This window comes from Mustela erminea, chromosome 16 (genome assembly GCF_009829155.1).
Source record: "Mustela erminea isolate mMusErm1 chromosome 16, mMusErm1.Pri, whole genome shotgun sequence".
Taxonomy (NCBI): Eukaryota; Metazoa; Chordata; class Mammalia; order Carnivora; family Mustelidae; genus Mustela; species Mustela erminea.
The window spans coordinates 32,663,637-32,691,326 of NC_045629.1; the positions used below are offsets into that span (position 1 = coordinate 32,663,637).

General features: G+C 39.4%; 1 protein-coding gene across 1 annotated transcript; it reads left to right on the top strand.

Moving 5' to 3' along the window:
• The first annotated feature begins 807 nt into the window (after positions 1-807).
• Positions 808-27,433, top strand: CHMP4C (charged multivesicular body protein 4C). Its single transcript, XM_032316526.1, has 5 exons — positions 808-1,211; positions 20,456-20,633; positions 23,070-23,184; positions 26,116-26,281; positions 26,493-27,433. The coding sequence occupies exons 1-5, from the start codon at positions 1,022-1,024 to the stop codon at positions 26,555-26,557; spliced, it is 714 nt and encodes a 237-aa protein (XP_032172417.1). The 5' UTR covers positions 808-1,021; the 3' UTR covers positions 26,558-27,433.
• Positions 27,434-27,690: the final 257 nt, after the last annotated feature.

Below are 27,690 nucleotides of genomic sequence, written 5' to 3' on the forward strand. Positions count from 1 at the left end.
GGCTGAGATAGTGGCCATGAACAGAATGTTTCTTTTTTTCTAGGATGCGCTCTCCTTTTTCTTCTTAGGTGTCTTTCTAAAGATATTTACAAACACAGGGGGCACTCCATTAGAGGTTTTCGATACACCAACACCCACACTGAAAGCTTCAGATACCTACTTAACAGAATCGAGTGCAGCAATCACACTCAGTCCTGACATTAGGAAGAGAGGAGAATACCATCTTTCACCCACTTCAAACCATGTGAGGATGATCTAGAATCGATCCGTGCCAACTGGCAACCAGGCACACTTCAACCTGCCCAGAGTCTGCATCTGCAGAGACAAGCCCAGTCAGACCAGTTGCTCCCGGAGTAAACCGCTTGCCCCCAGACCTGCTTCAGAGTGAAGGGCCTGGAAGCCCTTGCCTCCCACACCATATACACCCACAGGAACATACCTGAATATTCTTATTCACAAGGACAGAGACCTGAATACAGAAACACTGTGCTCGCACACACTCGCAAGCAAAAACACATGTGTGGAATGAAGTTTTATTTCTTTCTTTGTTTAATTTAATCGGTAGATCTCACTTTCAGGACTCACAGGAGACCCCCGGAAAATTGGTTCGCTTTTCTCGGAGCCATTCGCAAACCAGTCAGTCCTTCAATCCTGGGTGTGTCTTCCGTGTGGATCAAGCAGCAACTTTGTGGCAGTCGTGTTGATCTTTTCAACTCTTTCCCCTGCTCTCCTAGAACTCCCAGAGGGCCGGGTGGCGCCGGCTGGGACAGGCACATCCGACCCGACTCCAGTGCCCTCCCCGCCCCAGCCGCGCCGAGGGGCGGGGCCCAGCCGGCCGCCAGGAAATGCCCAGGAGTCTGTGTCACCTGCCCCCGACGACTTGTTGGTTCCCTGGAGCGCTGCCTTCTAGCTCAGGACGCCCCCCGAGATCTGAGGACGGTCTCGCTTATCTGCTCCCCTGGCGCGGCCCGGGGAGCTGCTGAGACACTCCCGGGACCGCTCGCCCCTCCAATCCGCAGCCATGAGCAAGCTGGGCAAGTTCTTTAAGGGGGGAGGCTCTTCTAAAAGCCGGGCCGCTCCCAGCCCCCAGGAGGCCCTGGCCCGACTTCGGGAGACGGAGGAGATGCTGAGCAAGAAACAAGAGTACCTGGAAAATCGAATCCAGAGGGAACTCACCCTGGCCAAGAAGCACGGCACGCAGAATAAGCGAGGTAGGCTTGGGGTCTGGCCGCAGGAGTGAGTTCTCACCCACAGGCCTCCAGCTCTTTCCTTGGGGGCAATCAGGCTCACAGCACCTGTTCCCCAGGAGGCCGGGTTTACTCCCACAGCCTTTCTAGGAACTGGTATTGACCCCCCAGGGCCAAAACTCTCAAGTCAGCTGAGCAAGGCACAATCCTGGAGGGCAAAATGTTAGGGAATTCCAAAGAAGACCAACAACAAAAAAGCTCAGAGTTAACGTAAAAAAACCCCAAACCAAACCAAACCAAACAATCAAAAAAGATGATGAACAAAATATCAAAATTTCAAATAAAGACAGAATTGGTATTACTTTTTTTTTTCTTTTTACTTCTGGCTCTTACGACGTTCTACAAGGCACTTTTTAACTTTCTTTAAAAAAAAAGTGATATTTTGTCCATCGTGAATTTTGTTGCATTAATTTTGAATTATAAAAGCATTGCATTAAAATATTATTTATCTTGATTACTGACTTTTTTTGCACCCCCCCCTTACATTTTCCTCCTGTCTTACCCTACCCTAGTCCAGCCCTGCTGACCTCAAATATCAAGTTTTCTGTTATGTGTTTATGTATATTGAATCACACATTTTAATTTGACTGGAAATCTTCTGTGAAATGTATTCTAGTATGTTCTGGTTTGCCTTAATTCTAAGCTGTTGAAGGGTTTAGTTGGCTGTTCTGCAGTTGAGATATTATTTAAAAAAAAAAAACACTAAACTAAATATTATATTTCCTATCACTGGTTTTTACCACACAAAGGACTTTGAACCAGTAATAATTCTTGGTGCTCCTGTCGCACCTTGAACCCTTTGTTATTTTCCAGAGTTAATTGGTTTCTTCAGTGTACTGCTCTCTTTATAGAGAATAGACGTAAACAATACAGTGACACATAAAAACCCAGGGAGAGGTTAAAGTAATTTGGTCTTATAACACCAGAAATAAAAGTGGTTTTGCAATGGCAGACTCAGAAATAGAAGCGGCAGTCCAGGACTCTGCCCACCACCTAACCCTGAACTTGCATCCACAAGTCAGACTTCTTTAGTAGGAACAAAGCTCTGTTAAGATTTACTTAGCCCTAAATGATGCTGCCATTGTTTAATGCAGGAAAGGAATAATGCCTTCTTGAGTTGGCCTTGAAAACCCTGCTGCTTCCCATAAAAATATGCCTTACTACCAACAAAAAAGGCCAAGTTTCATTCTTCTCTGCTGCTGCTGTGTTACGATAGTTTAGCCTGTTTTAGAGTTAAATGCTGGTTTCTATTTTTACTTTTTGTCCGAAAATATTTTGGGAACCTATTTAGTGGCAATTTCTAAAGAGATACCATGCTATTATGGCCTGCTAAAAAGTCATGGCCAGTTCTGTTTCTCTGTTCTTTCTCTTCTGTTTGATATGCACTCTGAAATTTGCATAATGTCTGTCAAGGGTTGTCTGTCATCCTTTTGTGTCTGTATATCCCTTTATAGTGGTGGCTCAGTAAATACTGGCTTAAAAAATCTTAAAAATTGAACATCTGCTTCTAGGAAATGGTAAAAATATAGATTTGTTTTCAGAAGACTAAAATGTAAGGTAATATGCATTTTATTTATTTTTTTCAGAAATGTTCTCCAATTGGTAATGCACTAAAGTATACCACAGATTGGCTTTATTAAGACCCTCTCCCAATATTAAAGACAACATTAATTAAGAGCATCAATCTAACTTCCTTAAATCAGAGAAGTAACAGATGCATGTATCATGTGCAAATAACCATTTGGGGTTAGAGAAGCCACTTATTTTTTATCGTTTATCCTTGGGTATTAGCCCAGGCCAGGTTCTACAGTGATTCTGGGAGAAGGAGGCTAGTTAGCATGAATTCATCTGTGCTTTAAACTAGGGAAAGAATTCAATAACAGGCCCATGTATTAGAAACCTTGTCAATATCAGCATTTTCCAAATAAATCAGATAACTTCATGTACAGATAGTTTCTGTTTTCCATTAGCTACCAAGAAATGTTTTCACATACACAGTGTAATCAGGCCCAATATATTTAGTACAAAATGGGCCTTGTGTTACACAAGGCTGTGTATTATACAAGACGTATATTGTGCTATAAGGGCTGTCATTTATAATCTGAATGACACAATGTATGTGCAGTTAAAATTTTACTTCTAGACATGGTTGGTCAGCTAGCATGCTGCCAAGAATAATAGGTTGAATGGTCAGCTAGCACTGTATCAGAAAGAGCCACACTCCTGGTCATTACAAAGTCTTTAGTGGTCTATTTCTTTACAACAACAGAAGCTTTGACAGCATTCTGAATGTAAAAAATGCGACCTTGGCTAAAATAGTTTAGAGACACCTCCTTGCTTCCCATGCCCAACAGGCCTAAGAATCCATGAAGTGTATAATGAACTTAACATTAGAAGGGTAGTGAGGCTTGATCTCAGATGCGCACCAAGTCCAGTTCATGGTTCAGGTGTATTTCTGACAGAGGGCACCTCCCACAGGACTCAGCACCCTATAGGGGACATTGTTGCCTTGAGTGAGCTTTTCATATGGGGTGTATCAGAGCCCCTGAAAGGACTCATTGAGCTAATGGAACAAGCTAACAAACTGTTTTTGCTTGCCAGTGTATGTTTGGTTATACAGAATTTAGTCTGAAACTTGCTCTCATTGTATCTCACACCAAATTGTGCAGGCATAACTAATTCTTCTCACCTCAAACTTCTTCAGTAGTTACCGTAATCTACTAAAAAGAACCTGACTGTGCGCTATCAAATTGGTTTTGCAACACCTATGATATTCAAGGCCCTGTTAATCTAAAAGATTAACACTTGGAGCAAGATTTATAGTTTGGTTAAAAATTTCAGAGGTCAGTGAGGGTGGAAATGGGGTAACTGGGTGATGGGCATTAAAGGGGGCACTTGATGGAATGAGCGCTGGGTATTATATGCAACTGATGAATCACTACATTCTACCTCTGAAACTAATAAAAAATTTTTTTTCTAATAGCTGTATTAGAAAAAGAAAAAAGAAAAAAAATTGGAGGTTGGAGGTTCTTTAATGCAGTTTATGTAGATTACCCCCTGCTTTATAACCTGTCATCTGTTTTGTGGAAAAGTAAACTTTTTACAAACCACTTGATTTTTTTCTCTTGAGCGCTGTCATCAAGAGTGGTTTTCTTTTCTTTCTTTCTTTCTTTCTTTTTTTTTTTTTTTAAAGATTTTATTTATTTGACAGAGAGAGATCACAAGTCAAGTTGGCAGAGAGGCAGGCAGAGAGAGAGGAAGGGAAGCACTCTCCTGCTGAGCAGAGAGCCCAATGCTGGGATCATGACCTGAGCCGAAGGCAGAGGCTTCAACCCACTGAGCCACCCAGGTACGCCCAAGAGCAGTTTTCAATCCTGGCTATATATTAAGTCACCCTGCTGCCGGGTCCTAGTCCCATAGATTCTGATATAAATGATAGGAGTGAGACTCAGGCACCAGTATATTTTAAAAGGTGCCCCAGAGGGTGACTGGGTGGCTCAGTCTGCCTTTGGCTCAGGGATCTAGTCCTGCATTGCACTGGGCTCCCTGCTCAGAGGGGAGCCTCCTTCTCCCTCTACCTTCTCCCCTTACCCCTCCCCTGCTCATGATCTTGCACTCTCACTCTCTTTCTCTCAAATAAATAAAATGTTGAAAAACTAAATAAAAATAATATCACTAGGAGATGGCCATAGGTTACCTTTTGTTTAAATACAATGTTCTGATCCAGGTTTTACACACTTGATAGGAAGTAATTTAGTGTTGTAGTCAGGAGCTTCGGCTTCAAATCAGACAGACCTGGGATTGATTCCTAGCCTTGCCCTGTGGCTTAGACATTGGGTGGCTTCAGACTGCTTACGAGGCCCATCTAATTCTCAATTCCCTCATCTGCACAATTGTGAGGATAAGACTGATCCTCAGAGTTGTCTGGATTAATGACATTATTGTATAAAACTCTTAATTTAGAGCTCCCAAAATATCGGCCATTGTAATAACAGTATTTTCTTTTTCAGCTAAAATTGGCTTCCTCCTAAATCCATTTACTGGTTCAAATTTTGTCTTCTGGAATAACAGAATAAATCTACTCCACCTGTCATGTGAAGACCTTTCACATATCTGAGGACAACAGTCATTTCTTTGTGTCTCCTGTTCTGTGACCTCGATTCCATCAGTCACCTCTCAATTACCCCTTACTGTGCTGAGGTTGGCTTCCCAGGGCCTGGTCTAGGGGGAGGTGAGAGACCCCTAACACGCACTTGTGTGACCCCGAGAGTGATTGTCCCCTTAAATTTACATCCTAGATGTCTCTGCTACTTACCTTGTCCTAGGCTGAGCAGGAACATCAAATATGTAATTACGTGGAGAGGGATGGATCCAGAATGGGTTACCCATAGGCCTTAGGCTATGGGAAGTGGGCTGAGAGGGAGGAAAGGGTGAGACTAGAAAGGAGTGAATTTGGCCACTACCCCTCTTCAGGATCATTACACGTGATTCTGGTGAAACCTGGCAGCTGAAACCCTCCCACCTCAGGTATCTGATGAATGAGACCCTAAGGCAGAGTCTTCTTTTGGAGGAAGGCAGCTCTCACTCTGAAGCCTGGGATTTTTATTTATTAATTTATTTATTTTTGCGGGGAGTTGGTGGCGGAAGGCTGAATTTGCTTTCAGAGTCAGACTTGGTCTTCCTTGGAGTTGAGGGTGTGACCATGATCCCATTGATTTAGCCTGGACTCTTTTTTTTTTTTTTTAAAGATTTTATTTATTTATTTGAGAGAGAGACAGCGAGAGAGAGCATGAGCGAGGAGAAGGTCAGAGAGAGAAGCAGACTCCCTGTGGAACTGGGAGCCCGATGCAGGACTTGATCCCGGGACTCCAGGATCATGACCTGAGCAGAACGCAGTCGTCCAACTAACTGAGCCACCCAGGCGTCCTTAGCCTGGACTCTTAAGTTTGCTTTTTACTCTAGAAAGAGCTGAATTCTGCAGTCTCAGACACCGGGGACCAGAAGGATTTCTGTTTAAAAAGAATCACATCTGTGTCAGTTGTGTGTCAGCTTTGCACCAAAGTAGTGAGGGCACAGCCTGTGTGGCTCAGGTAATATGAGACTGATGCAGAAGGCCCTGGCGGATGGGAGCTCCCTTGGGAGATATCACTACCTGGTGACCTCGTTTCTTAAGAGAGGTTCTCAGAGAGGGCCCTCAGATCACCTGCATCCGAATTCCTTGAGGGTGTTTGTTATAATGTACACTCACAGAGACCCCCTCAAAATTCTAACATAGTGGGTTGAATGTAGGGCCCAGAAATCTGAACTTGGAACTGATAACACAGTGATTCTGACACCCACTACAGCTTGGGAAGCTGAAGAGGCATTTAAATGAGCAGCTAAGCTGGCGACCTCTACCCCCTGCTGTTTTCTTCCCTCCCCGTGCCTGTTGCTGCTTCCTTCCTCCTCCATCCCTCAGGGACCCAGATGAGCACTATCTATCCACCTTCCTTCCGCTTCCTGCTGAAGACACATTTCTGGAGCTCCTGACAGATCCTCTGTAGCCGGCCCGAATCAGTTTTCCTGATGGAAGTTCACATGGTACTGAGACTCTGTAGTTCTCCAGTATTCAGATTACAAGCAAGCGTCATCATAGAGGGTATGCTTGCCTCCGATTATCTGATTTTTAAATAGATTTTATTTATTTGAGACAGAAAGAGAGTGCGTGTGTGTGTGTGTGTGTGTGTGTGTGTGTGAGAGAGAGAGAGAGAGAGAGAGAGAGAGCGCACAAGCAGGGGTTGGGGGACTCCCTATGAGCAGGGAGCCTGGATGGGTCTAGATCCAGGGACTCTGGGATCATGACCTGAGCCAAAGGCAAACACTGAACCAACTGAGCCACAGGTGCCCCTGATTATCTGATTATTTTGTACCATACTCTGTGTATTCTGGAGCCAGAGAAAAGAAAGAGTTGTGGTGTTTTTTTGTTTTTGATTGTTGTTCTTAAAGGTTTTATTTATTTGTCAGAAAGAGAGAGAGAGCACAAGCAGGGGGAGGGGCATGCAGAGAGAGAAGCAGGATCCCTACGAAGAGACTGATGTAGAACTCCATCCCAGGACCTTCGGATCATGATCTGAGCCAAAGGCAGATGCTTGACTGACTGAGCCAACCAGGCATCCTGAAAACAAAGAGTTTTATTCCTGGGGCATTAAAAACCCACATGTGAGTCAGCTCTTACTCTCCAGCCAACTGTTCTTCTCTCTTCTGGAAAACATAGATTATGGAAATGTGACACGTTCTCAGTTTTTACCCCCAACCTCAGGAGCTCCCCCGGGGCTTTCAACCCATGACTGGGGAAACCTAAAACATTTGAGTGGCCCCTGGGAGCCTATTCACTTAAGTTGTTGTATTAAAACTTCTCGCATTCCTACTACCTCCCTTCGCCCTCTGCGCCCTGGCAGGGACCCTAGTAGACTTATACCCCCATTCACCCACTTAGGTATCGACCAGCAGAATGCCCTGGGCTTGTTATCTCTTTTGTTCTATTAATATTTCCTCAGTTTGCCTGTGCTTTTTCTGATGAGGATCAGTTGCTTTTCCCCAGTGGAGTTGGAAAGAGTGAAAAATCCCAGCCAGATTTACCCTCTCCCCATTTAAATCAGTATGTGAAGCTTATGTTCAGTATTTTACATTTCTGTTAAATATCATCTTCTTTTCAATTAAATCTTAAAATTCTAATTTTATTGCCTTATGTGTGCGCTATTTCTTTTTGTTGAACCAGTCACAAATTTGATCAACAGCTTTTTTTTTTCTTTCTGTCCAAGTCTTTTGTTAAAATAATATTGAATAAGGCAGAACCCAAGGACAGAGCCTCATGGCATGCTTCAAGACTTTATTCCAGGATAACCTCTACATTATAGTAACAATATTTCATCTCAGATTCAAGTAAGACATGATTACCAATTTGACAGATCAGCACTCCATGAGTTCTGTTATCCGTCTCACTATTCATCTCAGGAAGATACTTGATCTGCATTTCTAGCCCATATCATCTTATTTCTCATTCCCTTTCCCTTAACAATGCTTCAGTATACCTTGTGGATTATATTCGTGAAACCAAACTATATTTATACACCTCTGCTTCACAAATGCTGATTTATGAACTGAGAGTGTATGAGCTTCACCAGATTCACCTGCAGCACCTGCAGAGCTTTTTAAAATGACATACCCGGAGATTCTATTTCAAGAAAACTTCAGGAATGTGATACTCAGGCCTTTCTGGTTGATTTTGATGTGCATAGAAGGCTAGTGGCAGTCTATGGTTCTTTTTTTTTTTTTTTTTTTTCCTTCCTTGAGTCGGCATCTCGTAACCCCAAGAAAACAGGCCAGTGAGATTATTTTGATATTTTTCATCTTTGTGAGCTCATATTGGCTTCTAGTTATTTTGTCTTCTTTCCTAATTTCTCAGAAACCAGAGCGTAGGGAGTTTGTGCTCTAGAAGCATACTTCCAAGTGTCTGGCACAGATTCTTACAGTTTGCTGATGTGCTGTAGCTACTTCTAGAAGGGTAGTTGGTACCGTTTGTTGTGTTATATAACTACATTGAGTTTTTCTTTTCCTCCATGAATTTGGGGCAGCATTGTACATTCTGGAACTGTCATTATTATTGTTCTTCATTTAAGTTTCACAAAGCTGGATAGTGGAGCTTTTCACAAAATACTTACATTGTACAAAGCATATAATTTCTTTGGTATATGCTATTTTGCAGTGAATTGAATTAGACACAAAAAGGTAGAAAATTTATTATTAACACCATGATTATGCCAAAGTCGTATGATTTATACAGTTCTGAGAAACTATAGCAGGAGATTATTGTAAGCTTGCCCTCAGCTGTAGTTAGAATTACTTGTGTGTTTCTCAGTATTTAGAACTGCTAATTTCAGGTTAGATTTCGTTTTCAAGAAAATGAAACAAATGCAGGATAGTGTAATCAATGAGAGGTAAGGCAAGTTCTAATACCGAGTTTTTAAGTTTATAGTGCTTGGCTTTGGCAATCAGTTTGGAAAGGGCAAGTGTGATTTATTTTGGGATTCATTATTTTGTAATATGCTTAAGTACATTGTAACTATTTGTACTTTTTTTAAAAAGAATTATTTATTTATTTTGAGAGAGAGAGAGAGCGAACGAGCACACACATAGCAGGGGGAGGGACAGAGGGAGAGACTCTCAAGCTGACTCCCCGCTGAGCACAGAGCCTGACATAGGCTCTATCCTGTGACACTGAGACCATGACCTGAGCTGAAATTAAGAGGCTGATGCTCGGGGCGCCTGGGTGGCTCAGTCGTTAAGTGTCTGCCTTCGGTTCAGGTCATGATTCCAGGGTCCTGGGATCAAGCCCCGCATCGGGCTCCCTGCTCAGCAGAGGGCCTGCTTCTCCCTCTGCCTGCTGCTCCCCCTACTTGTGTGTGTGCTCTCTCTCTCTCTTTCTCACTATCAAACAAATAAATAAAATATTAAAAAAAAAAAAAGAGGCTGATGCTCAACCAACTGAGCAACCCAGGCACCCCTCTATTTGTACTTTTAAGGGACCAAATATTACAGGTACTTAAAATATATTTTTAAAAATTCAATTATCAATCTTTTGCCTTAGTAAACTATAACCAGAACTTTTAATACACACTGGTAATTTTAGTTTCTCCTACCCCCCCCTTTTTTTTTTTTTGAGCATCATTTGCTAGAATTCAACAAACACACGATTGGCTTAATAAAGTTTGCAGAAGGAGAAGAGGAAAAAAAAAAAAAAAAAAAAAACAAGAGTCTGGAACAAATAAAAAGCAACTAGTAATCTATTCCTCACTAACTGACTTCACTACAATAGAGATCTTGCTTTCTTACCTCAGACAGGTGGTTCTAATTGCTTATTGGAATTGCTTATTGGAAATATTTGGGATTTAGTCCAAAGTTTTTGCTTTAAAGCAGTGAGAGCTCCTAAATCCAGGCCCATCAGTCTTTAAGCCCACTGCTAAGCCCTTCTCCCAGATATCTCTGACTTGCGGGTATTTCCAGTGAGAGGACGGGGGCTAGCCAAAGCCTACTGTGACCTGCTCTGGGCAACCTCTATCAACTCTTCCTTAATCTAGTGACCTAGTGACTTAAATACCAAGGCTGTGATTGCTACCCTCAAAACAAAATCACCCCCCAAAAGCAAGCAAACAAGAATGGTGATTTTAAAATAACAGGAAAGTAGAAGCTGATTATTCTCTGTTAAGAGTTGGGAATATTTGCAGTAGAAGTTAATGTATTTAAAAATAACATTTAATGTCAATCATCCAGCTAAATAAAATAAAGTGCATACTTTCACAATTGGCTCACATGTAAATTTAGAGGAATAAAATCCTGCAACCAAATATTCGACAGACACGTTTGACATTTTATTCTGTATTTAAATATCAATTTCTGGTGAATCTTTTTGGTTCTTTCACATAGTATTATATGCTGCATATCCATAATGGGTGTGTCTTATTTGCTTTAGCAATAATAACACTGTTCAATGGGCCTTTCTCAGCAAACAGTGCAAATTCCATGACTGATTCTTGCCATATATTTAGTACATGTAACTGAAAGCCAATATAACCTTGGAGTTTGAACAAAGATACTAACCTAACTCAAAACTTAAACTTCATTAACTGCAGCAAGAAAAAAAATATTATAATTATGTTAAACCAATTTATACATATTTTAAAGATCACGCATATACGAGCCTTTGGTTTTTCTTTCTGTGAGCAATATGAAAAATTTTATTTATATAAACTACCTTCATTTGTGGAGTGTTGTTCAGCCACTTAAATTGCAAAGTTGAAGAATAGTGTAGTTCATCACCAATAGCAACATAATCCTATTCTTAAAGAATTTCAAATAGATATAGTGATCTCAAGGGTAGGAGCTATATTTTCTAGATTTGTTGATCATAGGATGTCAAGGCAATTATCATAGAATCATAGATGGTGAAGCCTGAAGGGCACTGTAGAGACAATAGTTTGTTGGTCCTCAGGAGCACCTGTAAACCACAGACACAGTAGTAGGAAATATTGATGCATCGAATGAACAAGGAATACTTCATACAAATAGATAATAGAACTATGTTACACATGCAGACACACACATATATACACATTTATACATACACACATATTCATACATACATATATGCACATGCATAAATACAGATACATATACACGTGTATAGATGTACACAAGCAATATAGAATTACATTTATAGGTACGCATGTCTACCCTCTAGAATTAAGCATAATTGCTATTTCTGACATTCTATTTAATATTTGCTGGTCTGGTATTCATACTGTTTTTCCTACATTTTAGGCAGCAGCAGGACCATAGAGGTTACCAATGTGTGTGAGGTTACTAATAATACCAGTAGCAAGTAAAAAACTCATCCAATCCGTTCTGTGTTTTGCCTGGTCAAACATTTAGTTGGGGTTTTACAAAGAATATCAAGTACATTTTAATGACTGCATTGGTATGTTGTTCCAATAGCAGGTTAATTTGACTTTCCTGGCAGTCGACCTCAGAAGCAATTATAAGAAATAAGAATTTCAGTGGATATATAAAATGAAGTCTTATGCAAGCATTCTTCTTTTTTTGACAGCTCAAGGCTGATAGCACTTCTTGGTCATGACTTTTCACTCTCAGATTTAATAATCTCTTGTGTGATATCCTGGCAGTAAGAACTGCTTCATCTCCAAAAGTAACTGTGAGCTTTCTAGAAAAAAAAAAAAAAAAGAGTAACGTCATTTCTGTTGGAAAGTACCTTTAACTTCCTTTGTCCGTTTCCTTTCTTTCTGGAGATGGGAGAAAGTGCTAATTATCTTCTTTCTAATCTTTCCTACTTCATAATATTAATCAGTCACTCGTTCTCTTTCTTTTCCCCAGATTTCGGTCCAACATTCTGCTTCCAAATGTCCTTTTCCTCAGAATATCTCTTACTTTCTCCAATCTCCTTCCTTTTCACTGTTTTCTCCGGCATCTGCTGTGCCATTGTATAATCCACCACGTCATTGTCATGTTCTAATCTTTTAGCTTGCTCTTTACCCTTTTTATGACATTTAATATTGGTGAGACCTCTGAAAATATGGAGGTTACTTATAAGATCCAGCTGGTGTGGCAAGCTGGTGTGATTTGCTCTGTTTTGGGGTGGATGGTTTCTGGCTTCTCATATATCTCAACGAGAAAATTCACATTGTCGTCCAGCAGGAGATTTGCATCAGGGAGAGCATTGGGGGGCTAGGAGGACTCCGTCCTGTGACACCTGTTATCATTCATGCTCTCTCCTGAGCCGTGTGTTTGCTGTTTGTGTCTACGTGTAGACTGTCACCCTGGCTTCACCCCCATTTCTTCCTCTGTGGCGCCCCTTACCCTCCAGAGCTTGTCAGTTCCCTCTGTGCACACACCTACCTCCTATGTGGCCTGTTATTCTCCCTCTGTGTCTCCTCTACTACTGAAATGTAACTTACACGTGTTAGTATCTGCAGTCACAGTTTCTGGAAGATCGTGCATGCTTACTAAATGCTTGTTTCATGATGAATAAATGGTTGAACATTTCTCTTCGTATTTGACCCTCTGAGATTATAGCCTTATTTCTTCGTCCCTGCGGTACCCAACATAGTGGTGGTTGCATGGTAGGTCTTCAGCATATACTCCTGGAGTGGTTGAAATGAATGGATGAGAATATTTTTTTAAACTGAAGAAGGCCAGGGGAGTTCATGATGGAGGGTCCTGGTCAAATAAACCTTCAGTTTTCTAGTATTCTGCCAGTTGTTTTCAGTCTAACCTGCGACTTTGAACAGAAGCATTTTGTTTTCATTCTGTTTGCAGAAAGCTTACCATGAATGATGCTTATTCAGATGGTGTTTTTTAAGAACTAAAACAAGGTGCCATAAATAGAAGGTATTCTTTAATTGATGAGGTAATTTGTATGTGAGTAAGAACAGGGCTCACCTTTAAGGTTCTCAAATAAAACAACATGATTATGGCACTTCCCAGTTAAAAGCAAGAGATGACACGGCCGATTATGTGTGACATATGTCTCTTAAGCACTCTCTGGTAGTTCTCTTCTAGGCCTCATCTTTCAGGTCTTCTCTAAAGATCATCTATTCCTGGTAGAGAGAAGAGCTATCACAGAGCAGTTTCATATTTCACACACAGGTTTGTCTATCGTCACTGGATATGATGGTTTCTGAAAGGTTCTTCTTTTTTTGGCAACTAATGGATTAACAATACACACATGTATACACTCTTTTTAAAAAAAAAAAAAAGATTTTATTTATTTATTTGACCCACAGAAAGAGATCACAAGTAGGCAGAGAGGCAGACGGGGGTGGGGTGGGGGGGGAAGCAGGCCCCCTGCTGACCAGAGAGCCCGATGCAGGACTTGATCCCAGGACCCTGAGATCATGACCTGAACCGAAGGCAGAGGTTTAACCCCCTGAGCCACCCAGGTGCCCACACATGTATACACTCTTAAACGAGTGAAAAACAGACTGACCTTTAAAACCAAGATGGCCTATATGTTATACGAGCAATGAAACTGTAACTTTTTCTCTGCCATTTTTAGTTATTTTTCATTGATGACTCCTCCTCTGGCCATGTAGTAGTGAAGTAAAGTTGTGTAAGGCTGGTGGAATTTTGGTTCAAGTGAGTAATTCTTAAGTTTCAGCGTCATTCCTCACCCAGCAGTCATACAGACCATTGTTCCATGACTCCATTGCTGAAGGAACGTCACTGTGAAGCCAAGAGACAAAACCTCTGGCTGTTTCTCCACCACAAAAGAATACAGTAGATTCCTTTGTTTCAGAAAGAATGCTGTCCAGGTCGCACCTGCTGCTTAAAAGCACATACAGGAGTTTGAAGATTGAATTGCACCTCCTACACGGGTTAAATTACATGGCTCTGAAAACATCCTTCTTTGCCAAATCAGGAACACTGCTAAATTTGCAGTATTTGTTCCTTGTCTTTGAAAATAGGCAGCTATTTCTTTCCCAAATTGTTTATTAGAAAAAAATCAAAGCCTGTCTGACTCCTGGTGGGCCTGAGGCATCATCGTTTCATGTGAGAACCAGGTCATGAGTCTCTTCACGCGTATTTCTTGGCTCTTTGGAGCATCAGGCTCTTGTCTCAGTGTTTGGAAGAAATATACCAGACCAGGCAGAAGGCACAGGAAGTATCTGGTGTCCTAGGGCCAGGCCCAGCTACACAGGAATCACTGGGTTTGTTCACACAAGGTGATCTGAAACATGGAAGTCACATTTTAAATTTGGAGGACTTTGCATGTGAATCCAGATGCTTCTGGTAGATCAGGCTTAATGCTTGGCTGGTTGCCAGAGTTCCTGCTTCTTCCTGTTGACCCCCTTATCCTGGGGCCAGGGTCCACTGCCATTTATTATCACTCTTATGCTATTTTTATTACATATTATATATTATTATATTTATATTACATAATAAATATTATGCTATTTATTATTATTAATATTCCTCTCTCAGTAGACTAATATTCTCTCTCACAGATGAGAAAACAAAGAAGGCCTTTCTCCCTAACCTCTCTCTGCTTCACTTACCTTTCATTACCTGCCTGGCTCCTTCTGGTGTAGGCCAATCCGTAATTTGTGGTACGGGAATTAACATGTAAGTTGAGATCCCAACTCTTAATGAATTTTCAAATTTATCCCACATAATTTGAGGGGCAGAAACCATGTTAACATAGGCATTTAAAACTGTGATCAAACCAGAACTCATTATTATCAACAACAGACATTTGCAAGGTTGTGTTATACCATGTGGCTCCCACCATACAGTTCGGACAACCCTGCAAGGGAAATAATGATGGTGATTGTGACGATCCCTAATAGTTAGTAATCACTCATTATGTGTCAGGCATGGCACTAAATACTTTGCATATTTTATTTCAATTAATCCTTAACCACAGAATGAGTTATATCCTCGTTTTCCAATAAGCAACCTATGTAAAGTCACTCAGCTATGAATAGATGGAGCGTAGGTTTGGAAGTAGGCAACTTGACTCCAGAGTACAGTGGTCTGTTGTCATCTGTATTATTGTTGTTGCTATTATTATTATTATCCAAGTAGGGAAGGTCACTTCAAAGTTAAGGTTACACTCCAAGGTTATTATGGACAGTTATTAATTGGTAAGGGTAGGATTAAAATGTAACTCTGAAGTCTCATCCTTTATATCAAGTTGCATTTTTTTTGATTTTTAGAAAGTGAGCTAATATTATTTCTTACCAGGAAACATGGTATATTTTTAAATAGAGAAATCTAAAGCTTTTCTAAAAGAAAGAAAAAAGAAAATGCTTTTGGGTCAATGGATACCAGTTAGGTTCCAAATAAGTATAGACACTGAACCAGCCTAACAGGATAGGGAGGAGACACACTTGGAACACTCCACTTCTGGGTATGTTGGGTGGAGATATGTACTTGAAGTTTAGCTTCCTAATATTTTCTAATGGTTTCTAGTATTATGTTCCTGTTATGGTGAGTTACAGCAAAAAAGCCAGTAACTTGTTGCTCATTGGCCTCAGAAATAAGATACACAATTACATTAATTAATAAATGTTAGGTAATTGCTATTTTAAATAATAATATCTAATTGCTTAAGTGTCTACCTTGCATGGGGACTGTATAAGGTATTTGACATAAGTTATCTCTAATTCTTAAAACAATCACCCAGCCTTGTGGGCATTATATCCCTGTTTCCAGAACATCACACTGAGGCTCAAAGAAGGGAAGTGACTTACCCAAGAGTACACATCTATTAAGTTAAGGGAGAAGAATCACACTTTGGCCTTGAAGGCCATACTTTTCCTATTATACCACGCTGTCATTATAGTATGTTAACAAAATTATCAGATTTATTTATTTAATATTCCTTCATTTCATCTTCTGTAAAGTACATCAGTAATAATATCTACTCTTGGAGTTTTTGTGAGCGTTAATGACCATTCACATAAAGCACTTAGCGCCAGTTTAGCATATAACAGATGCTCAATGTTAATTTTTGTTATGTATTTTATTGGCCTTGTGCCAGGACCTGAGTCAGGTACTGGGGAAATAGGAGACTAGAATACTACATCTTTCTTCCAAGGGCTTATAAGTAGTATAGGGGAGATGGGGTAGAAAAGCTTTACCAGTAATTATAATCCAGTGTGATAAATGCAGCAGGATATATGGATCCACAGGCAGGGTGTTAGCATGGAGGGTCAATTGCATTCTTCGCATGCTGGGGAGAAAACCCCTGCGCAGCTCTGGTCATTAATGTGATGAGAGCCTCTCTACAGGGCGATATTGTATGATATCACAGAAGGGCCTTTATGAAGAAAAATTTTTAAAAATTGTTTTGGTTCTTTCCTAAAGGACAGGTTAAGCAAATAAAAACCCTTTTCTAAATAAAGTGTCAGTGCTATTCAGCGGGGAGTTAAATTATGATTTTGCACCTGGAGAGGGAGCCAAGTGGAACCTGAGAACCCTAGACTTCCACAGTGTGCAGGATGGGGGAGACAGTTACCACTCACCACTCACTCACCACTTCTGTGGAGAAGGAGAACAATGTTCCACACCTAAAATAAAGGCATTCTTTGTCAAGCCTTTCTACTTGCTCCCTCCCATGGAGTACCACACCCACTTCTTCAGAGCTTTGGGCAGCCTTGGCCTTTCAGGAGACCTCATGGGAAAACACTCTTAAGTAACTACAAGAAGCCCAGCTACTTATACTAACTATTCTAGTCTTTCATTCATAGATATGAACTTCTAACACAGACTCAAAAGAATTTAGATGAAAGCTAATTGCAAGAAAGGGTTAAGATAAGCATTGCAAACAGCCAAACCCAAGAGAAGAGAGATAATGTAGGAAATAAAAAAACATTAAAAACAAGACTTGTGTTAGTATCTTCAGGGAGTATATATTATAATAATAGTATATGCAGGCTATTGAACCATAAGGCGAGAATGGACTGCCATAAAAATGAACAGCTAGAAGAAAAAATTCTTAGAAATTAAAAAATATAATTAAAAATAAATGAGTGGGCAAAAAGTAAAATAAATGTAGTTGAAGACTACTTAGTAATTCAGAATATAAAGTTAAGGAATTATCCTAGAAGATAGAATAAAAAGAGAAAGAAATTGATAGATTGGAGGATAGCACCAAGGAACCCAACATCCATCATATAAGAGTTTCAAAACAGAGAATGGTTTGGACAATTCAGATTATAATACAAAAATAAATAGGGACTTCAGAAGAAAGTAGGCAGGGGCACCTGGTTGGCTCAGTCGGTTAAGTGTTGCCTTTGGCTTAGGTCATGAACCCAGGGTGCTGAGATTGAGCCCCTTGTTGGGCTCCCTGTTCACCAAGAAGTCTGCTTCTCCCTCTCCCTCTCTCCCTGGTCATGCTCTCTCTCTCTCTCTCTCCCTCTCAAATAAATAAAATCTTAAAAAAGAAGAAGAAGAAGAAAGTAGGCAGAAATAATGGAGGGGAAAGAAGTAATAAAAAACATAAAAGATACAGTTTCTCCAAACTGAAGGAAGACTTAATTCTTCAGGAAAAATAAAACAAACAAACAAAAAACCCTTCACCAATTATTTAGTTGGGAAAAGCAAAAAATAAAAGACACACACTTAGTCCTGTGCTGGTGAGACTTCATAACTCTAACATAAAAAAGAAAACTGTAAACATCCCCAAAGAGGAAATAAGCTAACAGATTTTCTACAAAGGGATAAAAATAATATTATTATCAAACTTTTGGAATATTGATTACCCAATGACAATGAAATACTCAAATCTTTGAAATATATCGAAACTAGAATTCTGTAAATAGTCTTTGGCTTAAAATCTAATTGATCTGATATTATATAGTTGGCTGCTCCCACGTTGGGGGCATAGATATTTAAAATTGTTAAATCTTCTTGTTGGACAGACCCTTTGAGTATGATATAGTGTCCTTCCTCATCTCTTATTATAGTAGAATTCTGTAAATAAAAGTTCAAACTATTATTCAAATTTGAAACAAAATGACATTTTTAGACCTCTAGGTATTTAGAGAATCTATATCTATGCAACTTTTATGAAAAAAAATTAAGATTTATTTCGGTAAAGGAAAAATAATCCATGAAGTAATGATGTAGGATACAAGAATCAATAGTAAGAAAATAAGCCAGCCACTATAGTTTAGTGTAAATTGTTGAAATTGTGTCTGCCAAACTTAATGCAATTGTTAAGAAAAGTTTCCTTAAAAATTGAAAGGATAGTAAAAACAACTAGTAATCATCTAGAACTAATAAAATTTTAGATTATTTCAATCAAATGTATAAAGTCTAACTGAGAAAGGAATCTTATTTGGGAACAATAAATTATAATTAATTTTAAATTAATTTTAATTAATTTAATTTTCAACATGGATAGAAAACTCAATTGTATATGTCTTTTTTAAATATAAGAGTATTCTTTGGAGAATAAATTTAGTATATATAAGTGCCCAACAAATTATAGAGGGGAAAATGAACAAAGAAAATTTGATCAATATACATAAAGATAAGACAGCAGAAGTAAACAAAAAATATAATAGAAAACACAAAAAGATGATAATAAAAAGACAATTTGAGAGAACATATCAGTCATTACAATAAATAAACATGAGTTAAAATCTTATATCAAAAGATAAAGACTATTTGAATCTGTTGAAAACAGTCACACAAACTACCTATTCAAGTATATGTGATTTGTAAAAGGTGCAATAGAGCAAATGGAAAATAATTTTGAAATAGAGGTCCCCATAAAATTATAACAGACAAATTGTAACAAAAAGAAAACTGAAACATTAATATAAAACAAAATGCAATGTAAGGCAAAGAGGATGAAATGGGACAGAGAGTGATATTTCATATTGATAACCAGTAAAATCTGACAAGAAAGTAATCCAAATTACTTTATTTATTTTATTAGAATAATCCAAATCTCTTGGAATTATAAGAATAAATCGATCAAAGTAGAGTTTGAAGAGAGCCTTCTTTCAGAAATCTGAAAGTTGCAGTAACTTTTACGTGCTTTACTCTGAAACCGTAAAGCTATTTGAGTTTTTTTGTCAGGTCCATTTAATTATCTTTATATTAACATTCTTCTGCTGCTCTTTTCCTGCACTGTCCTTAAATACCCTATCAAAACTCATATTTTAAGGTCTTTTTTTTGCAGGGGTGCCAGAGTCAAAAGGACTCCATTAATTTTGTGATTTTCAAATGAAGCAGGTAAAGTTTTTTTTTTTGCTAAAGAGCTAATGGGAGTGTATTTGGATATTTCGCTGAAAGCAACACTTTTCTCTTACCAGCATGCCATCTAATCCTTGAGTATGACTTTAACGGTATTGATTTTATGTATGCTCATGGTTAGATGTAACCTTGCTAACCATCTCATAATCATTTTAGACCAAGACATGAAACTCATCATCCTAGGTTTTGGTTCCAGCTGCCACTCACTGTCTACCTTCAAGAAAGTCACATAACTTCTCTGGATCTCAATTAACTTGTCTCTGAATTAAAGAAATTGGGCTAGAGTAGTTATTAAGATTTCTTTCTTCCTCTAAAGTTTTATTTTTTTACTGTATGATTTTTTTAACAGTTTTTTTTTTTTTTTAGATTTTATCTATTTATCAGAGAGAGAGAGGGGGAGAGAGTGAGCACAGGCAGACAGAATGGCAGGCAGAGGCAGAGGGAGAAGCAGGCTCCCTGCTGAGCAAGGAGCCTGATGTGGGACTTGATCCCAGGACGCTGGGATCATGACCTGAGCCGAAGGCAGCTGCTTAACCAACTGAGCCAACCAGGCGTCCCTACTGCATGATTTTTACTCATATTTTTATCTATTCTTTTTCTAAAATCCTATGTTGACAAAAATACTTCTGAGAAATATTTTATGAATATGAAAAATGACTTTTCATCCTCTTACCAGATCTTAGGAAGAAAAGAACAGCAAAACATTTGAGGGAGTGGTAGTTGGTGCAGGTGATTGAAGGGACAAATGTTAGTTTCTCAGCTTTCTTTGGTGCCCTCGTTGTCCGTAGGGATCAACAATGCTGAGTCTATGGTTGGTGTGGAGCAAATGTCTCTTGAGTAAGAGGCTTGGGCTTTCTCCTTATAAATGTGGCTTCTCCCTTATTTAGCTGCATTGCAGGCACTAAAGAGAAAGAAGAGGTTTGAGAAGCAGCTCACTCAGATTGATGGCACACTTTCCACCATTGAGTTCCAGAGAGAAGCCCTGGAAAACTCACACACCAACACCGAGGTGTTAAGAAACATGGGCTTTGCGGCAAAAGCGATGAAAGCAGTTCATGAAAACATGTGAGTGACTTTGGTCTCCCTCCAAGTCATAAATTCCCTCAGTGTTGAGAAGAGCCTTTGGAACTCTATGATGATTTTGGTAGAAAGGGAGTTAGTTATTCATTTGAGGATTTTTGATACGTTGGAATGGAATGCCCCCTCAAAGAAGGATTAGAAGTTAGAATAGGGAAGAAAGAAAGAAAAAAAGATCATGAGAAAATGAAGACATTCATTTTAACCTTAGGTTTCCCAGTTGTCTCAATATTGTCAGATACTCCAACTATAAATGCTTTTACACTATAGGTTTTTTGTTTTTTGTTTTTTTAGAGGATTTTATTTCTTTATTTCAAAGAGAGAGGGACAGAGAGCAGAAGCAGGGAGAGAGGCAGAGGGAGAGGGACAAACAGACTCCCCACTGAGCAGGGAGCCTGACGAAACAGGGCTCAATCCCAAGACCCTGAGATCACTACCGAAGCTGAAGTCAGACTTTTAACCGACTGAGCCACCCAGGTGCTCCTCACACTGTAGTTTTAAAAGACCTAAATGTTGACACCTGTGAATGTTAGAATGATCAAATAATGGTTGCCAAACTTTGGTTATCAAACCTTTTGGAAAACCACAAAAGAACACAGATGCCCAGGCTCCTTGAAGCAGGGTAGGGATTGGGCCTTTTGTTTTTGATCACCAAGTTCCCCAGGTGATTCTAATACTAACAGGTGTTTGTGAAGCATTGACCTGGAAGAATAACTATGAGCATGGATTTAAGGTCAGATTTTTCCAAGTTACAATCCCAGTTTCATTACCAGCTATCCTTGAAGCAAATTACTTTGTCTTTCCCTGATTCAATTTCCTTAGCTATAAATTGGAGATAATAATAATTCTTACCTCATGTAGTCATTGTGAAAGTCAATGAAATACCAGATACAATGCGCTTAGTTTCTGGCACAAAGTAAGCACTCAGTATCAATATTCATCATGGTAGTGGGGCTGGGGATAATTTGCTGTACATCTACACTAGGAAATCCATGCCCAGGACCTGATCCTTTCTTGCGATTGGATATGATGGTGAAGTCTGGGTCAAAAATGCATAAGAACAATGAGTGGCTGAGGGGTCTAGAGAAGTGTCCATGGATGGGAAGAGTTGGCGGGGGGGGGGGGGGGGGAGGGGAGGCTGGGGCGAGGGAAGACTTCTTTGCTGACATTTTCTTGCCTTGATGATTCCTTGACAATCAGCTGTCATTTTGACAGCTTCAGAAAGATCATTAGAGTCGTTATCACAAAGTCCTCTCTCACTGCTGTCAGCGGTGTGCTAATTGTGTCACAGAATCACAGCCTTTCTCTCCAGGTAGCTGAGCAGCTGCATTCCCCTGAATTCCTTTTGAGAAAAATTCAACCTCAGGCCCAGACTTTACTCCTTTTCATAAATAACTTTCTTGTATATTTGTTATAAATATAATAATTGGAAATAAGGGGTGATAGGAGAATGCTAAAAGAAAACTTTTTATGTAAAAAAAAAAAAAACCAAACCTTGGCTTTTCCCATATACAGAGTCTGGGAAACTTACAAAATATTTATTCCCCTGGGAGTCACAATTTCAGGGTTTAGGTTGCTTAAAAATAAGGAAAATTGTCACTTCTTTGGTATCCTATCAGTCTACCCTAGTTTCAGAGTTGGAGGAGTGATTCAGAGATGGGGTGGTAGAGAAGCAGTTCAGATCCTGGCCTTAGGCAGGTGGTTAGGTCTGGAGGGGGAGAGGGTGGTGATCAGGTACTAGGAACTGTCATCAGAACAGCTGTCCATCATGGGCCTGTGGCGACCTGGGTTTCTGTGCCCAAGTTGCTGACTCTTCTGAGGGCTTCCCAGGCCTCACCCTTTTCTCATTAGTGTTCTCCCCCCTGGCATCAGCAGCTACGGGAAAGCCCTCAGGAAGTCAGATCTCAGAGCCATGAGGCATTCTAGAAAAATCTCTCGTTCCAGAGTTCATCTTCTCTAAAAGGCTGCTGTCAGGTAGTGGCTGCTGAGAGTTGCCATAGCTTATCTTAGTCATGGTGGTCCTTGGTGGTCCATGGCACCATTTCCTGCTGACTTAATACAGAGCAGCATATATTATTAAATTCTACATATGGCCTACCTACCAGACAAAATTTCAAAATGCATCTACAAATATTGTTAGTTTTAGTCTCTAGTGACTCCCGAAGGTAATTATCTATCAAATATTTAAAATATACGTGCATATGCAGGATTGTTAAATTTCTTGCAATGCAAGTTATTTTTAAAGTTGATAAATTTTATCACCCGAAATTTTTGTTATTCTACTGAAATAACTAAGAGTTTACATTAAATTAACTCCTTTCCCATATGGAATTATATCTAAATTCATAATTTTGAAGTAAACTTGTGAAATATTTCTTCTTTTTTTTAACTTCTGAAATATTTCAACAACATATTATCTCCCAGGGATCTGAACAAAATAGATGATCTGATGCAAGAGATTACAGAGCAACAAGATATTGCCCAAGAAATCTCAGAAGCCTTTTCTCAGCGGGTCGGATTTGGCGATGACTTTGATGAGGTAGGTAACAATGTAAAGAACGGAGGATTGTGGTTGCTGGAAAGGATAGCTTCCTCCCATATATAGCAGGTGGGGTTTCTTAAATATTTTCTTAAATATCATTAAAGAATAAGTGGTATTTGTTAGTGATGTATTTCTCTTAAGGAGGAAATGGAAGTGCTGGCAACCCTGATTTAAAAGAAAGATTAATATGGTTTAGCAAACTACCCCCTAATTAAGTTTTCAGCTATTAAGGAAAGGCAGCATGTGATTATGTAGAGTTAGTGACTTTTAATGGCTGAAGCCTAAACAGCCCCATTACAAGGAATCAAGTGCTCACACATATGGGCAAAACAAAGCAGTTTGTGTCACTCTGCAAGGAACAGACTATATCACGCTCTGCAGTTGTTAAATTAGAGGTTAGTCTGCCTCTGTTTATTACTCAGGCTATGAAACAAAATAAATGTAGAGTGGCATTATTAACACACACATTCCATTTAGATTAATCAGTCCAATAATAGAGACTCTAATTATAATGGTGGTGTCTGCACTGTGAATTTCAGTTGTTCTACTCAAAGCACATATATAAGTAGGACTAGTGTATGTTTCGAAATGTTTCCAATTCTCTGATTAGTATGGGAAAGAATCTGACTTTCTACATCTGCCTGGTATTAAAAATGATGTATCTGTGAAGTAAGAGGTGGTTGCATAGAAACCTGGAAAGTGAGAATCGAGTGTCAACAACTTTTAAAAAGGGTGTAGACGGTCACATGTGGAACTTAAAAAACAAAGCAAACAAACCAACAGGAAAAAAAAAAAAAATAGAGACAAAAACCCCAGGCTCTTAAATATAGAGAAGTAAGGGGTGGTCGCCCCGGGGGCATGTGGATGAGGGGAGGGTGAACAGGTGAAGGGGATTAAGAGTGCGTTTATCGTGAGGAGCTCTGAGGGGCACATACAGTTGTTGAGTCACTGTTAATATTAATTATACTGGAATTAAAATAGAAAACCCTATCTCCTCCTCCCCCCGCAAATGGTGTAGACCAGGGGTTAGAAAATTTGGTGTTGAGGCCAAATCCTTCCCATGGTCTTTCTGTATGATGCCTGAGCTAAGGATGTTACATGTTTAAAGGACTGGAGAAAATAAGAGCAATGATGATAGAAACAAAGAACGCTATGCAACAGAGACTGTATGTGGCCAGCAAGCCTAAACACCGCTATCTGACCCTTTACAGAAAATGTGGCCTAGCCCTGGTTAGGCTAATAAGCACCTAATGAGTGCATTACGTATGATGTGGTGAAAGGGGGTCTGGGCTCGAGGACATCTGGGTTCTGCCATTAGTTCCTTTGTGTAAGTCTCTTCACTTTTCTGACCCTTAGTTTTCTCATCTGTAAAAGAAAAATTACTGGTTTGCTACATTATCTCTGAAGTTTCTTAAATTCTAAAATTATTTTTTCAGGGAACAAGTGTTCGATACTCAAGGTCTATAATCGATGGGGGAGATGATTATTCTGTCATATTTGCTAAAGCAAATATCAATATCTTCTTGGTGCTGTTGAAACTAGCAGGTGCTATTGGCAGTTCTGGGCACCCATTCAGTGTAGGCTGGCGTGGGCAGCCATTACCGTATCGGCTATATTTGTTCCCATTTATTTTGTGAGCAGAAGTAGGCATCGCAATATTCATCCTGCAGCATGTTATTCATATTGTCTGTGGAAAACTGAAAGCACACAAGTACACCGGCCATACTATTTCAATCGCCCTGATGACATACACGTTCATGATTTATTTCCTTTTCATGAGGTAGACTTAACAGTGGTCAGATAGTCGTTAAGCTTGCTGCACATCTGATATAAATTGACTTGATCCAATGTTGTGGTTGGCTTAAGTATCTCCTGTCATGGCCCAGAGTATTGTTACTCTTACTTTAATATAAGATAATGATTTGTTTATTACCTTTCTCCCACAATCGATAATGAGTTCCTGAAGTGTAGAGACTGTTGATTTAACTTTGCATCCCCAACACTGAGTTCAATACCTAACCATGAGTGAGATCTCAATAAATTTGTTCAATGATGAATGAATGAATAAACAAAGAATCTCCTTGGTCAAATGTAAGAGTGCCTTAGGTCATTTCCAATAGCGACAGTCTTAGAATTCTAATAACAACAAATTTAGTGTTGACTCCCAACCACTCTCAGAGTGCAGAGGGAAGGGCTTGGACTCTGAGTAGTCATGGAGCCAGTTAGATCTGAACCACCATAGTTATCTGACATCTGACATACCTTATCTGACATAAGGTGACTTATGCCTTTAAAGTCTCAAACTGGTCTTGCCTCTCTAAGGTCCTCAGGGCAGAGAATAGTTTAGGATGAAACCAGACTCTCTGAGACTACAGCTGAAAAAAGGAAGTACAATGTACCTACCTTGAGTCTAAGTTTTCTAAACCCAGACACACAGAATGATTTATACTGGCTTTGGTAAGTTAACAGAGAAACCATAGTATTTTTGATTCTTTTTACTTTCTGTACATTATGGTTTTGCTATACCGGTTGCTTTATCTTCAAAAGCTGAGGTGAAAATATTTATTTGCTCCAATTAAAGTTTTACAGATTCTTAATTTGTTACAGTAGAAAAGAAAAGATACATTGGAAAATGACAGGCAAGGTGTAAATTTCCTAGAAACTGAGGTTATATATTCAGCTAGCACAAATTACTTGAATAACTGTTTACTGAAGTATTATAAGATTAACTGCAACAAATTTGCACAACCCAAAATATTCATTTTTTAATCATTGCTCAGTGTTGCAAAAAAAGACTTAGTCTTAAAATAAATATTCCATTTCACTGGGTTCTCACATCAATTGGGTAGCAGATGTTCTTATTATTGTGTTTGAGGAAACCCACTTCCTGAAACGTTAACTCTGTAATTTTCTTTCTCCTATGTTCAGGATGAGTTGATGGCGGAACTTGAAGAATTGGAGCAGGAAGAATTAAATAAGAAGATGACAAATATCCGACTTCCAAATGTGCCTTCTTCCTCCCTCCCAGCACAGCCAGAGAGGATGCCAGGGAGAATGTCAGCCACGTCCTCCACTGCACACAGGTCCCGAGCAGGTCTGCTGCCCACCTCCGCTGCCTCTGGTCAGACAGTTCCCTGAAGTAGTTAGCCAGGTTGATCCCTTTTAGCACTTATTTTTTGTTTCATAGATACACACCTTTTTTTTTTTTTTGATACATACCTTTTAATACCCATATGCAAACCCGTTTTTTGTGCTGCAGTTGTGAATATCACCAATTGCTAATTTTTATCCATTTTATGTTCCAGCATCATCCAGGAGGGCAGAAGACGAGGATGACGATATCAAACAATTGGCAGCGTGGGCAACTTAAACTAAAACGGAATTCGTGGACACCTGAATTAATGAGCTGTACATAAGACATAAAAAATGTTTTTGCCTTGTTCAGAAGTTAACAAAGGCCCTGTTTTATATTCACACTGGATCAGTAATTGTCTTTTAAGCCTTACAAATAAAAGTTACAAAGAATCATTTGTAGACATCCAATCAGAGATGGAAAACAACTTCCTGCTAGCATCTTGGAGGGTCTCCCCATGCTGATGGGAGGGGGCATTCTATCTTGTTACATGCTACTGTATTTCCAGTCCTGACACATACTACGTGCTCTGTGTACATTTGTTGAAAGAAAATGGATTCCTGTTAACATACAAAACATGTAACAGTTTATATGCCATATAAAAGTGATGTGTTGATAGCTAGAGAAAATTACTTTCTTTTCTAAGGGAATGCAAGTTTGCTGTGTGCATCTGTTAGGACATATCTATCCCATGGTAAATGTACATACACCATGTGTCTTGTAAGAGAGACTTCATATAGGGAAGTCTTGTGTGAGTCTCTACATAAGTAGTTTCATTTGAGTTTTGCAGTTTAAAATCTAAAAGGAGCTTTAATTGACATTTATTATGGCAATTAAGCCTGGAATAGGGCAATGGATGCACTTCCCAAAATGTCTGAAAGTGCTAACAGCTTACACTGCTGAGCAAGGATCTCCTGGGTATAATTTAGCCACTTAGGAAGCCATGTTAACACTCCCAGGCCATTATGATGCCGTTATGGCTTCCGCGTGCTCAATGTGTGAAGGTTCATTCTTTTCTATTCTGTGCTCTCTTGTACATTTATTTGCCCTTTACATCATAGTCTTTGTAAATACATAGAAATGGAGGCAATTAAAAGTATATGATGAATAAAATTTGGGTCATAATTATTTTCAAATGAAAATAAATGACAAAATTATGTATTGCTCATATGTCATGGACCACAGAGTGACAGATGTCCTTATATAAGACGTTCTAGTGTTCCCTACTTTTGCTAGGCTACATAGTGGAATGGAAAGAACACAAGAGCTGGAGGTGAGAGTCCTGGATTCCAGCCTCTGCTCTGCTGCTAATGCAGTATGATCAGCCATGTCATAAATTCTGAACCTCTGTTTCTTCACTGGGAACTTTT